This window comes from Coregonus clupeaformis, unplaced genomic scaffold (assembly GCF_020615455.1).
Source record: "Coregonus clupeaformis isolate EN_2021a unplaced genomic scaffold, ASM2061545v1 scaf0166, whole genome shotgun sequence".
Classification (NCBI taxonomy): domain Eukaryota; kingdom Metazoa; phylum Chordata; class Actinopteri; order Salmoniformes; family Salmonidae; genus Coregonus; species Coregonus clupeaformis.
The window spans coordinates 246,243-262,739 of NW_025533621.1; the positions used below are offsets into that span (position 1 = coordinate 246,243).

At 43.9% G+C, this 16,497-nt stretch overlaps 1 protein-coding gene across 1 annotated transcript in view; it reads left to right on the plus strand.

The window, feature by feature from the left end:
• LOC121581836 (methyl-CpG-binding domain protein 2-like) overlaps positions 1 to 16,497 on the plus strand; it is a 102,230-nt gene that overhangs the window by 67,920 nt on the left and 17,813 nt on the right. The window contains exon 6 of the mRNA XM_045213885.1: positions 11,819 to 11,946. Within this exon, the coding sequence (XP_045069820.1) occupies positions 11,819 to 11,933 (115 nt within the window). The 3' untranslated portion in view covers positions 11,934 to 11,946. The remainder of the gene's footprint in view (positions 1 to 11,818; positions 11,947 to 16,497) is intronic.

Genomic DNA, 16,497 nt, shown 5'->3' on the forward strand with positions numbered 1-16,497 from the left:
ATACCCACAAAATCCTGGAGGGACTGATTGAGCTGAGCTGTGATATTGCTGTGTCATGTAGCTAGTGTGTTTCAGCTGCTGTAGATTCTCCTCACGTCAGACAGCTCCCACCATGGCCCTCCCCCCATCTCTCTCTCCCTCCCTCCATCTCTCCCTCTCCCTCTCCCTCCCTCCATCTTTCTCTCCACCCCCGCCCCCCCCCTCTCTCTCTCTCTCTACCGCTCCCTCCCTCCCTGTGGGAATATGGGCTTGTTTTCATCATGTCTGAGACATTTCTAAGACAGTGAGATGTGTTTCACACATAATTGCCCAGGAGGAAGGCAGGTCAGGGTTTCGCGCGCTGAATGATACACCCTATGACGGCTTCCGGTGTATTGATGGTGGGGGGGGTATTCCTATCGACGGATTCGTTGCTAAATATACAAGCAGACACATTTTTTTCTAGTCTCTGAAAGACTACAACTTGTGTTGGGCGGTTCTTCATGCTCTGGCCCCCGTCCCTCCCCCAAAATGCAACACGAATTTGACAATGGAGCATCTATTAGCTACATGGTGACGTCAACCGAAGTATAGCGAAACAAAGGGTTGGATTTAGCTAACACTAGAAGCTCATCTACAGCTGATGCCAGCACCAAGAGGGCAGATGACAAATATGGTGCCTAGCGAAGTAGCTATTTTTCCTGCTAGCCACCTAGCTAGCTAGCTAACTTTAGTTTATCTGCAGAAACCCATATTGAGTATTGCTGGCTAACATACTACTGTGTTACAGTGGGGGGAAATCAAAATATTTTTCTGTTTGCTAACTTAGCTAGCTAGCTGACTAAGTTAGCTAGCTAAACAACTACTGGGAGCCATATCTATGACAAAACATATAAGAGGTTTTACAATCGGAGATCTTTTGCAACTTGTTAGCAAACGTGTAACATCAGCAACTGTAAATCATTTTACTAGCTAGCTATATGTAACATATAATTGGTGAGGGTTGACATTGGTTATGATTATGACCGTGGATGCATTTCAAGCTCACTAAATTATAGGCAATGACGCAAGATAGGATTCCAAACAGATGTAAACAACAGTTATTGCGTATCCAGCTAGCTAGCTAGCTAGCTACGTTTACTAGCAAACAGTGAGGAGAAACAATAATACAACATTTTACTGTTGTAAATCTCTAAAACTGAAGCTGGTTTTACTATAACAAATATTTGCCTAAGCAAGCCTGACAGACATGGATATAGGTAGATACTGTCTGCCTACCTACCTAGGCTCATTTGTACGGTCTGGTCACTGTGCACAAGGTTGAAGGTTATTCCATATGTCTTTCTATTAGGCTAGATATTGTTGTAAATGTAATCTCTGTGCCTGTGCACATGTATGCATGTTCAACTAGTCTACCCTAATGTTGATGTTATGCTTGCACGGTTCAACTGTTGTTCAAACTGTAAAATATAGTGTCATTTCTTTTTTTTCTTTTTTGTCTTAGACAAAAGTGTGGTGCCTGGGCTTCTTCCTGGAGTGGATTCTAGATACAGAAACATAATTTCTTTGCCTGCGTGTGTCATTGAAGCAGAACTGTATCCTGTGAACTGTATCCATCTCGAGGGATTAGGCATTATGCTTGATTTCAAGCAGATTACTTATTCGGAGCTGAATGGCAGTTTGATCATTACAACACTCCTCCCACAGCTGTACAAGTATTGCCTGAACTTACTGTATATTTCTTTGGAATGGTAATTTCATCATGACCACCTCTCCCATCATCTGCTGATCAGCGTTTCTTTTAGCCACAGATTGTTACACCCAGATAATGTGATTTAACCAAAGAGTTTTGGCATCCATTACTGGTAGTTACAGGATAGGTACTGTTTTGTGTAGCACAGAGAATTTTCGACCAACCTTAGCGATGCCATCTTCGTCCTTGATTCGGGGAAACAGGAGTCTCATAAAATGTCAGTGTCCAGTAGCAGCGGGTCAGTTTAAATTTAGAAAATGGTCCGTTATTAAAATAAATACTTTTTTTTGCTCCATTAAGTAATCCAACAATATGTGCTCCGACATCGTGTCTATTTCAAGTCTTCTCACTCGTTGATTCGGACACACTGAACTGTACTACTCTGTTCATAAAAAAACAAAATGGTATGTTACTTTTACCATATAACATTCTTGTTGAATACACAGTTCTCTTGAGTTAGCATTAAATAGTGTACACTCTCCTGTATTTTAGAATTTTACAAATAAATAAATATTATTTGGATATCTTAATGTCTAGCCTCTGTTTGATGCTACAGTGCCCTGTACAGCTAATATAAATATCTTATGTGAAGGGCAGACATATTTCAAAGATTGATAGAAAAAAATCCGTATTTATTTTATGGTGGTTCTACATCAGGGCTCTCTAACCCCGTCCTGTAGGTTTTCACTCCAACCCTGTTCCTGGAGAGCTACCGTCCTGTAGGTTTTCACTCCAACCCTGTTCCTGGAGAGCTACGGTCCTGTAGGTTTTCACTCCAACCCTGTTCCTGGAGAGCTACGGTCCTGTAGGTTTTCACTCCAACCCTGTTCCTGGAGAGCTACCGTCCTGTAGGTTTTCACTCCAACCCTGTTCCTGGAGAGCTACGGTCCTGTAGGTTTTCACTCCAACCCTGTTCCTGGAGAGCTACGGTCCTGTAGGTTTTCACTCCAACCCTGTTCCTGGAGAGCTACGGTCCTGTAGGTTTTCACTCCAACCCTGTTCCTGGAGAGCTACCGTCCTGTAGGTTTTCACTCCAACCCTGTTCCTGGAGAGCTACGGTCCTGTAGGTTTTCACTCCAACCCTGTTCTTGGAGAGCTACCGTCCTGTAGGTTTTCACTCCAACCCTGTTCCTGGAGAGCTACGGTCCTGTAGGTTTTCACTCCAACCCTGTTCCTGGAGAGCTACGGTCCTGTAGGTTTTCACTCCAACCCTGTTCCTGGAGAGCTACGGTCCTGTAGGTTTTCACTCCAACCCTGTTCCTGGAGAGCTACGGTCCTGTAGGTTTTCACTCCAACCCTGTTCCTGGAGAGCTACGGTCCTGTAGGTTTTCACTCCAACCCTGTTCCTGGAGAGCTACCGTCCTGTAGGTTTTCACTCCAACCCTAATCTAGCACACCTGATTCTAATAATTAGCTGCTTGATAAGCTGAACCAGGTTAGTTATAAATGGGGTTGGGGTGAAAATCTGCAGGAGGGCAGCTCTCCAGGAACATGGTTGGAGACTCCTGTTCTACTGGATATGGTCTTATGCTGAGCCAAACCGGCTGCGTTTACACAGGCAGCCCAATTCTGATCCTTTTTTCACCAATTGGTCTCAATCACATCAGATATTTTTCAGACTCCCGAGTGGCGCAGTGGTCTAAGGCACTGCATCGCAGTGCTAGCTGTGCCACTAGAGATCCTGGTTCGAGTCCAGGCTCTGTCGCAGCCGGCCGCGACCGGGAGACCCATGGGCGGCGCACAATTGGCCCAGCGTCGTCCAGGGTAGGGGAGGGTTTGGCCGGCAGGGATGTGGGTTCGTTTCCCACGGGGGGCCAGTATAAAAAAAATAAAAAAATAAAAAATACTATGCATTCACTAACTGTAAGTCGCTTTGGATAAGAGCGTCTGCTAAATGACTAAAATGTAAAGAACAGATCTGTTGGTCAAAAGACCAATTAGTGTGTAAACGCAGGCATAGTCCTTTATCCGGCAATTGTGTTCGGCATGGTTGGCTGTGGAAGCTGAGAATGGTCTTGTCCTGTCTGCGGTGAAAGGCCAGCTGGATAAGACTCTGCCCAAGGTGGTGTAGGGATTCTTAACCACCCACTGTTTGGTCCTCTTGCAAGAAGATTTGCTGGTACTGCACGTCTCCTGGAAATACATGGTTGTGGTGTTAGCGTTTTACACTTTTTGTTGAATGGGTCCGGCTAGCGTATTGTTTGGGGACAATGAGAGGGGACGTTGGGAGCTTCTTTCGAGAAGAAAGATCAGTCAACAAAGTGAATGAGCTGGGGGGGGGGCTAAAGAAGGTGTGAAAAGTCTTAGGAAGGCAGGTCTTACACAGTATGAATTGTTGTGTATGGGAGATTGAGGAGAAATGCCACCTCAATTGTTCTCATACACAACAATACATTTACTGTCTAAGCACAACCAAAAACCCCGTCCTCATCTCAAAGACCTGTCTGTAAACCTCCCCCAGCCCATTGACTGACAGATCATTGTTGTCAATAGTAGCAGGGGATTGTTGTAGACGTGTCTCTGTATTGTGTTTAGAGAATCTACAGAGAGGAGAATGAGGTGGTTGTGTCATTACTGTTGTAGTCTTGATTTATACCTTTTCAGTGTTCCTGGCTGGCTTCAGGCCCACAATCTTGTTGAGCTCCATAACAGCAAGGTGTGTCCTTTCCCTCATGCTTTGGGTTATTTTTCAGCACTGTGGAATGACTCCAGATAAGCTGAGTTAAAAAGAGAAGAGGGTTAGACTGAATTGATGACATGGTCTGGAAGGTTCTCTGTGGTCCTCAGGCTACCTCGAACCACCTGTAACCCCTTAACACAGCTTGTAAACATTTTGGCCAACTTACCTTCACCTTGTGCAGAGCTAGGGGTAGGAAGCACATGTTGGTGGAATCAGATTTCTGTACCACCTACAACAAAATACAGAATACACAATTTAACCACCCCACTAATTATATTGATCTCTATTAGACTGGCTAGCTAAGCATACCGAACATGTACATTTATAATATTGTCAGCTTGCGTTTTGCTAACTAGCGCCACTAAATTGGCATCAAGATTGTTAGCCAGCTGAGACTGTCTGAGAACCAACTAACCAACCATGGACGATTTATACACATTCATAATTGCTACCAACATACAAACAGAGAGTGAGTTAGCTATATCGACAATTCTATTTTTAGGAACAGTGTTTTCCAGACAAGGGTGGAATAGATGGCTACCAAATTGAGATACCAAATCAGAATAACATTAGCTAGCTAGCTAACGTCAGTCAAAGATAGAATGAACAAACAAACATGTTTACTCTGCCGAAGTTAGCTACCAGTCTATCAGTTGACTACCAGTACCATGGCATAAGCTAAATTGATTGACCGTGTGTTTACCGAAAGATGCGCTATGTGATTTAGCTGATGTCTTTTAGAGTTAAATACAGGACTGTGACGTTAGCTAGCTAGCTAAATTACCCAGCTAGGCTAGCAAGCTAGCTAACGTTAGGTTACCTCTAAATGAGAATCTTCCGTTTTGTTGTCTCAGCTGTCGTCGAAATGGATTCCCCAACAGGTCAGCCTGAAAATCCCTCTCATAACCTTTGGTCACCGCATCATTCTTGATAGCCGCAAGCCACTGGTAGAATCGGGGTGAATCTCCGGTAGGTAGAACGGTGAAAGGTAACTAATTTTCATTCTTGTTTGTAATTAGCACAGGCAGGCACAGAACACCACACGGGCAATGATGAAAAACATTAGTGAAAAACAAAAGTTTTCAAATAAATCTAAGCCTAGAGAAGTTCTGAGATTATTGTGTGTTGGTCGTTCGAAGTAAACAATGCTATTATTCCAGTTTGTGGCCACGCCCCCTCTATCAGCCGGACTTACTGGTTCACTATGAGGAGAAGAATACACAGGGGGTCGAAACTTCCTGATTCTACCAGTGAAATTAAAATGTGTGTTCTAGCTTGTGGTTTGGATAATTGTGATGTTTATGATAAAAAAAACATAGTGTTGTTCATATAGTAATGACTACATGCCAGGGTGAAATTCCCCTTTAAACCCATTATGCTCCTTTGAGACCCCACTTGCAAAGTCACTGAGATCTCTTCTTCTAGCCATGGTAGCCAAAATAATGGACAACTTGGGCATTTTTATACATGACCCTAAGCATGGTGGGATGGTAATTGCTTAATTAACTCAGGAACCACACCTGTATGGAAGCACCTGCTTTCAATATACAGTTGAAGTCGGAAGTTTACATACACTTAGGTTGGAGTCATTAAAACTTGTTTTTCAACCACTCCACTAATTTCTTGTTAACAAACTATAGTTTTGGCAAGTCAGTTAGGACATCTACTTTGTGCATGACACAAGTAATTTTTCCAACAATTGTTTACAGACAGATTATTTCACTTATAATTCACTGTATCACAATTCCAGTGGGTCAGAAGTTTACATACACTAAGTTGACTGTGCCTTTAAACAGCTTGGAAAATTCCAGAAAATTACGTCATGGCTTTAGAAGCTTCTGATAGGCTAATTGACATAATTTGAGTCAATTGGAGGTGTACCTGTGGATGTATTTCAAGGCCTACCTTTAAACTCGGTGCCTCTTTGCTTGACATCATGGGAAAATCAAAAGAAATCAGCCAAAAATGGTAGACCTCCACAAGTCTGGTTCATCCTTGGGAGCAATTTCCAAACGCCTGAAGGTACCACGTTCATCTGTACAAACAATAGTAGGCAAGTATAAACAACATGGGACCACGCAGCCGTCATACCACTCAGGAAGGAGACGCGTTCTGTCTCCTGGAGATGAATGTACTTTGGTGCGAAAAGTGCAACTCAATCCCAGAACAACAGCAAAGGACCTTGTGAAGATGCTGGAGGAAACAGGTACAAAATTATCTATATCCACAGTAAACTGAGTCCTATATCGACATAACCTGAAAGGCTGCTCAGCAAGGAATAAGCCACTGCTCCAAAACCGCCATAAAAAAGCCAGACTACGGTTTGCAACTGCACATGAGGACAAAGATTGTACTTTTTTGGAGAAATGTCCTCTGGTCTGATGAAACAAAAATAGAACTGTTTGGCCATAATGACCATCGTTATGTTTGGAGGAAAAAGGGGGTCGCTTGCAAGTCGAAGAACACCATCCCAACCGTGAAGCACGGGGGTGGCAGCATCATGCTGTGGAGGTGCTTTGCTGCAGGAGGGACTGGTGCACTTCACAAAATAGATGGCATCATGAGGAAGGAAAATTATGTGGATATATTGAAGCAACATCTCAAGACATCAGTCAGGAAGTCAAAACATGGTCGCAAATGGGTCTTCCAAAGTTGTGGCAAAATGGCTTAAGGTCAATATTTTGGGAATGGCCGGCAGGGATGTAGCTCAGTTGGTAGAGCATGGCGTTTGCAACGCCAGGGTTGTGGGTTCGATTCCCACGGGGGGTATGAAAAATAAAAAAGAATGTATGCACTCACTAACTGTAAGTCGCTCTGGATAAGAGCGTCTGCTAAATGACGTAAATGTAAATGTTAATGTATTGGAATGGCCATCACAAAGCCCTGACCTAAATCCTATAGAAAATGTGTGGGCAGAACTGAAAAAGCGTGTGCGAGCAAGGAGGCCTACAAACCTGACTCAGTTACACCAGCTCTGTTAGGAGGAATGGGCCAAAATTCACCCAACTTATTGTTGGAAGCTTGTGGATGGCTACCCGAAACATTTGACCCAAGTTAAACAATTTAAAGGCAATGCTACCAAATACTAATTGAGTGTATGTAAACGTCTGACCCACTGGGAATGTGATGAAAGAAATAAAAGCTGCAATAAATCATTCTCTCTACTATTATTCTGACATTTCACATTCTTAATATAAAATGTTGATCCTAACTAACCTAAGACAGGGAATTTTTACTAGGATTAAATGTCAGGAATTGTGAAAAACTGAGTTTACATGTATTTGGCTAAGGGGTATGTAAACTTCCGACTTCAACTGCACTTTGTATCCCTCATTTGGTCAGTGTTTCCTTTATTTTGGCAGTTAACTGTAGATCTCACTCTGTAACTTTGATATGCCTGTGGAGAATACAGTATTATGTTCAACAATACATTGAAAATGTATTCATGTTTAGATTTTTCAATATTCATAAATTAATGTAAGAAACGTATTATTGAAATCAAATATTTATCATATTAGTGAGCAAGCAGTGAAGCTTCATATGACACCGATGTTTTCTTTTGTAGCACCTACAGATTTAAACAGTGTTAAAGGAGGCCTGGGTAAGAACAAAATGTCACAAGTGCTATGGATCATATTTTGTGAAAATCCCAAAAAATCATGGTATTTTTTTGTTGTAGTTTCGTTAGGAATCCCCCAGACATAACGGTACCCTCAGCAGCTTAGTATACCTGCGCTAAGGCGATACAGTCTGACCCTAGAGTCCCTTTCCTGTGGTCAAATGACCTAGTGGCCTCTTGGGTGGAATGTCATTCATATTTTTCATAATTAATAAACATGAAATCTGGTGTTTCTATGTTTTACATTTACGTCATTTAGCAGACGCTCTTATCCAGAGCGACTTACATTATTTTTTATACCCCCGTGGGAATCGAACCCACAACCCTGGCGTTGCAAACGCCATGCCCTACCAACTGAGCTACATCCCTGCCGGCCATTCCCTCCCCTACCCTAGATGACGCTGGGCCAATTGTGCGCCGCCCCATTGGTCTCCCGGTCACGGCCGGCTACGACAGAGCCTGGATTCGAACCAGGATCTCTAGTGGCACAGCTAGCACTGCGATGCAGTGCCTTAGACCACTGCGCCACTCGGGAGTATGTCAAATGGTTTTGCTATATTTCAGTCTTCTGGGATGTATATAGAGTGTAATATTGGGATGAAAACTCAACATTGAATACATTTCAACTCTATATCTGACATGCTCAAGTGTTTTCTTCTTTTTTTTTAAGCCCATAACCATGTGTGTGAGGTGTATACTTTTGTTTCAAAGTAGATTTGTTTAAGACTACCAAGAAACTCTCTGTGTGACCCTGATATAGCCCACTCGGTGAAAGGTTAACAGTATTTCTGTCTCCTCCAGAACTACTGAAAGAGTGGGGAAAAAATGGACTCTTAAGGACTTTGAATAAAATAAACCTTTAGATTGACCATTGACTGTATGAGCTAGTGACAGAATAGTATGCTGCTGTACAGTTTAACATTGTGATGCCTTTTAGGAGCAGGATTCATACTATTCAAGGGCTTCCTGTGTCCAAAATGGCACCCTATCCAGGCCCAGGTCAAGGTAGTGCACGGACATAGGCCACCATCGAAGAGACACTTCATCACAACATGTAGGGTTGTATTCCTATTCATCATAATGTGATCTACTCTAGTCATGGGGAATATGGAGTAGAAATGTTGATGGTCTGACTGATGCCTTCCTGAGGTATTGGAACACATTCTCTGCAGAGTGAGAGTCAGAGAGAAAGAGGCTTTATTATTTTGGAACTTTTGTGAGTGTAATGTTTACTGTTATTATCTATTTCATAGGGGTGTAACGATTCGTTTTAACAACAATTCGATTTGTATCACGATTCGTGGTTGTCGATACGATTCAAGGACGATATTGGTTCATTTAGAACGATACGATCCGAAACGATTCAGTGACTTGAAATCGATTCAGTAACCTTTAGCCAAAAATTCAACCAGTGTGACTGAAATAAATACCTGGATACTGGACAGTGCAGGTGAAGTTTCCTAGATTCCTGTTTCTTGTAAGGACCGCAATGGTGGCTTGATAATTTCTCGCTCGTCGGCTTCTCCTCTGTCTTCCGCCATGCTATGTTTTGTTGTCTTTGCGCCTTTGCGCTGCTGCTGGCTGTGGGCGATGACGTCACGGATAGGCAGACTGAATCGAGTAATGTTTAAAGCCTTTATCATTAAAAGTGCTAAGAAAAAACATCCATATAAAGTCTGACGTGCTTAAATCCAATGGGTTATTTCCTAGTATCGATACAATCGATTTATTACATTTTAAAACGATGTTAGATTGATATATGTTGTCCATAAGGCCAACTCGCCGAGCACAGATCGATGTAGTTGGATCATAGGAATATAAATCGATACATCGATGTAGTAGATGGATCGTTACACCCCTACTATTTCACATGCTTTGGCAATGTAAAAATATGTTTCCCATGCTAATAAAGCCCCTTAAATATATATGAGAGAGAGAGAGAGAGAGAGAGAGAGAGAGAGAGAGAGAGAGAGAGAGAGAGAGAGAGAGAGAGAGAGAGAGAGAGAGAGAGAGAGAGAGAGAGAGAGAGAGAGAGAGAGAGAGAGAGAGAGAGAGAGAGAGAGAGAGAGAGAGAGAGAGAGAGAGAGAGAGAGAGAGAGAGAGAGAGAGAGAGAGAGAGAGAGAGAGAGAGAGAGAGAGAGAGAGAGAGAGAGAGAGAGAGAGAGAGAGACGAGAGAGAGAGAGAGAGACAGAGAGAGAGAGAGAGAGAGATTCCTCTGGCATCATCTGTAGGGACCTGACAGCCAGTCATATCTGCTGGAACTATGAGGCATGAAACACCTTGCAGTATAACACCTCTCCCAATTCTTCCCAAGTGGCAGCCTAGTCCCTACATAGTGCACTACTCCCTCCATGCCACTGAGAGCTCTTGAGAGTGCAGTCTTCAGTTCAGCCTCTAGATGGCAGTGTATACACATGCATGGCACACTGACGGCTGACCTGTCATCCTCTCTCCTCAGCCTGTCCCTGTGCATTCAGGCTTATCGACTGGGAAATGCATTAAAGCTCAGATGACAAGCTCTCTCTGGGTTATAAGAGGAAGTGGAGTGGGTGACTTCCTTTTCTTTTCTTCTCCCTCATCCCTCTCTCACCCCATAGGATGAAAAAAGACAGGTCATCAGACTGTGATATCACCACATACATTCCATCTTTCAGCTGTGAGGAGAAATAGGATTTGATTCCCCCCTGCATTCTAATCCAGTAAAAGAAACCCAATCCCAGTATTAGATCTGCTTGGTATTGTTTCTCATGTCAATATCTGATAATACCAACAACAGCAGAAGAAGAAGGATTGCCGTTTGTTGGGTAGTGCTATCTGAGGGTGGAGTGAGGGCGTGCAGGCACACAGCAGTCATACATTCTAAAATGTGGTTGAATTTATATGGGGGTTTTCTCCATATAATAATATCATAACATAATCCGTATGTAAGGCTGAGAAGTGAGAATAGAGTGATGCCCTGGTAACCTTCAGGAATTTGTCAAAGAAGAAACCTTAAGACTCAAAGCCTCTCTACACCTAACACACATCTCATATAGTCCCCATCCCTAACCCAGTCCTCTCTGTGTTCATCCCTAACCCAGTCCTCTCTGTGTTCATTTCTAACCCAGTCCTCTGTGTGTTCAACCCTAACCCAGTCCTCTCTGTGTTCATCCCTAACCCAGTCCTCTCTGTGTTCATCCCTAACCCAGTCCTCTCTGTGTTCATCCCTAACCCAGTCCTCTCTGTGTTCATCCCTAACCCAGTCCTCTCTGTGTTCATCCCTAACCCAGTCCTCTCTGTGTTCATCCCTAACCCAGTCCTCTCTGTGTTCATTTCTAACCCAGTCCTCTGTGTGTTCAACCCTAACCCAGTCCTCTCTGTGTTCATCCCTAACCCAGTCCTCTCTGTCTGTTCAACCCTAACCCAGTCCTCTCTGTGTTCATCCCTAACCCAGTCCTCTCTGTGTTCATTTCTAACCCAGTCCTCTGTGTGTTCAACCCTAACCCAGTCCTCTCTGTCTGTTCAACCCTAACCCAGTCCTCTCTGTGTTCATCCCTAACCCAGTCCTCTCTGTGTTCATTTCTAACCCAGTCCTCTGTGTGTTCAACCCTAACCCAGTCCTCTCTGTGTTCATCCCTAACCCAGTCCTCTCTGTGTTCATCCCTAACCCAGTCCTCTCTGTCTGTTCAACCCTAACCCAGTCCTCTCTGTTTGTTCAACCCTAACCCAGTCCTCTCTGTGTTTATCCCTAACCCAGTCCTCTCTGTGTGTTCATCTGTAACCCCGGTCCTCTCTGTGTGTCCACAGGGAACAGGAGCTGAAGGTGATCCAGGCCCGCAGGTGTCTGGAGGATGCACTGATGGCAGACGGTTTGGCGCGGGCCTCCGAATCCAGCAGAGACTCAGAGGACAAGGCTGCATAGGAGACCAGATATGGTGAGGGGTTATGGGGCCTGAGGATCTGTGGTTGGGAGTAGAGGGCTGGGGGGTACAGGGTTATGGGGCTGGAGGATCTCTGGCTGGGAGTAGAGGGTTGGGGTGTGGGGGTGTGGACAGAGCTGTGGGGTCGAGACAGAGTTGTGTGGGGCAGAGCTGGGGGGGACAGAGCTGTGAGTGTGTGTGTGTGTGTGTGTGTGTGTGTGGGGGGGGGGGCAACAGGGCCAAATGGGACCAGTTCTAATCATGAGCTGCTACTGAGGTAGAGGTGTGGGCTAGAGCAGGGATTCCCAAACGTTTTGTGATGGCAAATTTATCAGAACACAACTCTGTCAAGAGTGCGATAAAATAGCATACAAGCAGTTTTACCATGACTGCTGCAGTGCACGGTCAGACTAACCAAGTCTCTGAGCCTGGAAAATAACGTTTTAAAGGCCCCCCTCTTCGCATCGGAGAGACAAACAGTGGGGGGGAAAAGTATTTGATCCCCTGCTGATTTTGTACGTTTGCCCACTGACAAAGACATGATCAGACTATAATTTTAATGGTAGGTTTATTTGAACAGTGAGAGACAGAATAACAAATAAATATCCAGAAAAATGCATGTAAAAAATGTTATAAATTGATTTGCATTTTAATTAGGGAAATAAGTGTTTGACCCCTCTGCAAAACATGACTTAGTACTTGGTGGCAAAACCCTTTTTGGTAATCACAGAGGTCAGATGTTTTTTGTAGTTGGCCACCAGGTTTGCACACATCTCAGGAGGGATTTTGTCCCACTCCTCTTTGCAGATTTTCTCCAAGTCATTAAGGTTTTGAGGCTGACGTTTGGCAACTCGAACCTTCAGCTCCCTCCACAGATTTTCTATGGGATTAAGGTCTGGAGACTGGCTAGGCCACTCCAGAACCTTAATGTGCTTCTTCTTGAGCCACTCCTTTGTTGCCTTGACCGTGTGTTTTGGGTAATTGTCATGCTGGAATACCCATCCACGACCCATTTTCAATGCCCTGGCTGAGGGAAGGAGGTTCTCACCCAAGATTTGACGGTACATGGCCCCGTCCATCGTCCCTTTGATGCGGTGAGGTTGTCCTGTCCCTTTAGCAGAAAAACACCCCCAAAGCATAATGTTTCCACCTCCATGTTTGACGGTGGGGATGGTGTTCTTGGGGTCATAGGCAGCATTCCTCCTCCTCCAAACACGGCGAGTTGAGTTGATGGCAAAGAGCTCGATTTTGGTGTCATCTGACCACAACACTTTCACCCAGTTCTCCTCTGAATCATTCAGATGTTCATTGGCAAACTTCAGACGGGCCTGTATATGTGATTTCTTGAGCAGGGGGACCTTGCAGGCGCTGCAGTATTTCAGTCCTTCACGGCGTAGTGTGTTACCAATTGTTTTCTTGGTGACTATGGTCCCAGCTGCCTTGAGATCATTGACAAGATCCTCCCATGTAGTTCTGGGCTGATTCCTCACCGTTCTCATGATCATTGCAACTCCACGAGGTGAGATCTTGCATGGAGCCCCAGGCCGAGGGAGATTGACAGTTCTTTTGTGTTTCTTCCATTTGCGAATAATCGCACCAACTGTTGTCACCTTCTCACCAAGCTGCTTGGCGATGGTCTTGTAGCCCATTCCAGCCTTGTGTAGGGTCTACAATCCTGTCCCTGACATCCTTGGAGAGCTCTTTGGTCTTGGCCATGGTGGAGAGTTTGGAATCTGATTGATTGATTGCTTCTGTGGACAGGTGTCTTTTATACAGGTAACAAACTGAGATTAGGAGCACTCCCTTTAAGAGTATGCTCCTAATCTCAGCTCGTTACCTGTATAAAAGACACCTGGGAGCCAGAAATCGTTCTGATTGAGAGGGGGTCAAATACTTATTTCCCTCATTAAAATGCAAATCAATTTATAACATTTTTGACATGCGTTTTTCTGGATTTTTGTTGTTGTTATTCTGTCTCTCTCTGTTCAAATAAACCTACCATTAAAATTATAGACTGATCATGTCTTTGTCAGTGGGCAAACGTACAAAATCAGCAGGGGATCAAATACTTTTTTCCCTCACTGTATTTGCAGTAATTTCCTGCATTTCTACACATTTTTCCATTGAACAGGGAGAACATTTTGCCGTTTTAAAGCTTAAATTACAGTGCATTTATGTTCAAAACAACATTGAGTTGAAATATGGATGATTGATGAAGTACTGTGGATCCATGTGAGCCTCCCAGATCTGGCCCCGGACCCCAGTTTGTGAACCACTGTGCTAGAGTAGCTCCCCAACTCTGGAACTCCCTCCCTCCATGTCAGGAGCTAACAATACATACACATATTCTAGTCCACTCCACACTAAAGACACCTCGTCACACAGGCTTACCCGGATTCTCTGTTGTCTTTTATCCTCCGTATAGTTCACTTCTCCTGTTTAGTGTTCTCCATGGTTAGTCTGTCATCATGTTTAGTGTTCTCCATGGTTCGTCTGTCATCATGTTTAGTGTTCTCCATGGTTAGTCTGTCATCATGTTTAGTGTTCTCCATGGTTCGTCTGTCATCATGTTTAGTGTTCTCCATGGTTAGTCTGTCATCATGTTTAGTGTTCTCCATGGTTCGTCTGTCATCATGTTTAGTGTTCTCCATGGTTAGTCTGTCATCATGTTTAGTGTTCTCCATGGTTAGTCTGTCATCATGTTTAGTGTTCTCCATGGTTAGTCTGTCATCATGTTTAGTGTTCTCCATGGTTAGTCTGTCATCATGTTTAGTGTTCTCCATGGTTAGTCTGTCATCATGTTTAGTGTTCTCCATGGTTAGTCTGTCATCATGTTTAGTGTTCTCCATGGTTAGTCTGTCATCATGTTTAGTGTTCTCCATGGTTAGTCTGTCATCATGTTTAGTGTTCTCAATTGTTAGTCTGTCATCATTAGTGTTCTTTTATATACTATATACTATACTAATGTGATTTTATTGCTTTTTATCGTGCTGATTTTATTGTGTAAAGTGACTTTGGGTGTCGTGAAAAGCGCTGCTGCTGCTACTGCTACTTCTATTCTACTGCTACTACCACTTCTACTACTACTACTACTACTACTACTACTACTACTACTACTACTACTACTACTACTACTACTACTACTACTACTGCTACTACTTCTACTTCTACTACTACTGGTACTACTACTACTACTGCTACTGCTACTGCTACTACTACTACTACTACTGCTACTGCTGCTTCTGCTGCTACTGCTGCTGCTGCTGCTGCTCACACTACTACTGCTACTACTGCTACTGCTACTACTACTACTACTACTACTACTACTGCTGCTACTACTACTACTACAACTGCTGCTGCTGCTGCTGCTGCTACTGCTGCTGCTACTACTACTACTACTGCTGCTACCAGCAGCACTCTGCTACTGCTACTACTACTGCTACTGCTGCTGCTACTGCCACTTCTACTACTACTGCTGCTACTGCTGCTGCTGCTACTGCTACTACTGCTGCTGCTGCTGCACTACTACTGCTGCTACTGCTGCTGCTGCTACTGCTACTGCTGCTACTGCTACTACTACTACTACTGCCACTGCTACTACTGCTACTACTACTACTGCTACTACTACTACTGCTGCCTGCTGCTACTACTACTACTGCTACTGCTACTGCTACTACTACTACTACTACTACTACTGCTACTACTGCTACTACTGCTACTGCTGCTACTACTACTACTGCTGCTACTACTACTGCTACTGCTACTGCTGCTACTACTACTACTGCTACTACTACTGCTACTGCTACTACTGCTACTACTACTACTACTACTACTACTACTACTACTACTGCTGCTACTACTACTACTACTGCTACTACTACTGCTACTACTACTGCTACTACTGCTACTGCTGCTGCTGCTGCTGCTGCTACTGCTGCACTGCTACTGCTACTGCTGCTGCCTGCTGCTACTGCTACTACTGCTACTACTGCTGCTGCTGCTACTACTACTACTGCTACTACTACTACTACTACTACTACTGCTGCTACTGCTGCTACTACTACTACTACTACTACCACTACTACTACTACTACTACTACTACTACTACTACTACTACTACTTACTCTACTCTACTACTACTACTACTACTACTAATACTGCTACTACTTCAATCAATTTTATTTTATATAGCCCTTCTTACATCAGCTAATATCTCGAAGTGCTGTACAGAAACCCAGCCTAAAACCCCAAACAGCTAGTAATGCAGGTGTAGAAGCACGGTGGCTAGGAAAAACTCCCTAGAAAGGCAAAACCTAGGGAAGAAACCTAGAGAGGAACCAGGCTATGAGGGGTGGCCAGTCCTCTTCTGGCTGTGCCGGGTGGAGGTTATAACAGAACCATGCCAAGATGTTCAAAAATGTTCATTAGTGACAAGCATGGTCAAATAATAATCAGGAATAAATCTCAGTTGGCTTTTCATAGCCGATCATTAGAGTTTAAAACAGCAGGTCTGGGACAGGTAGGGGTTCCATAACCGCAGGCAGAACAGTTTAAACTGGAATAGC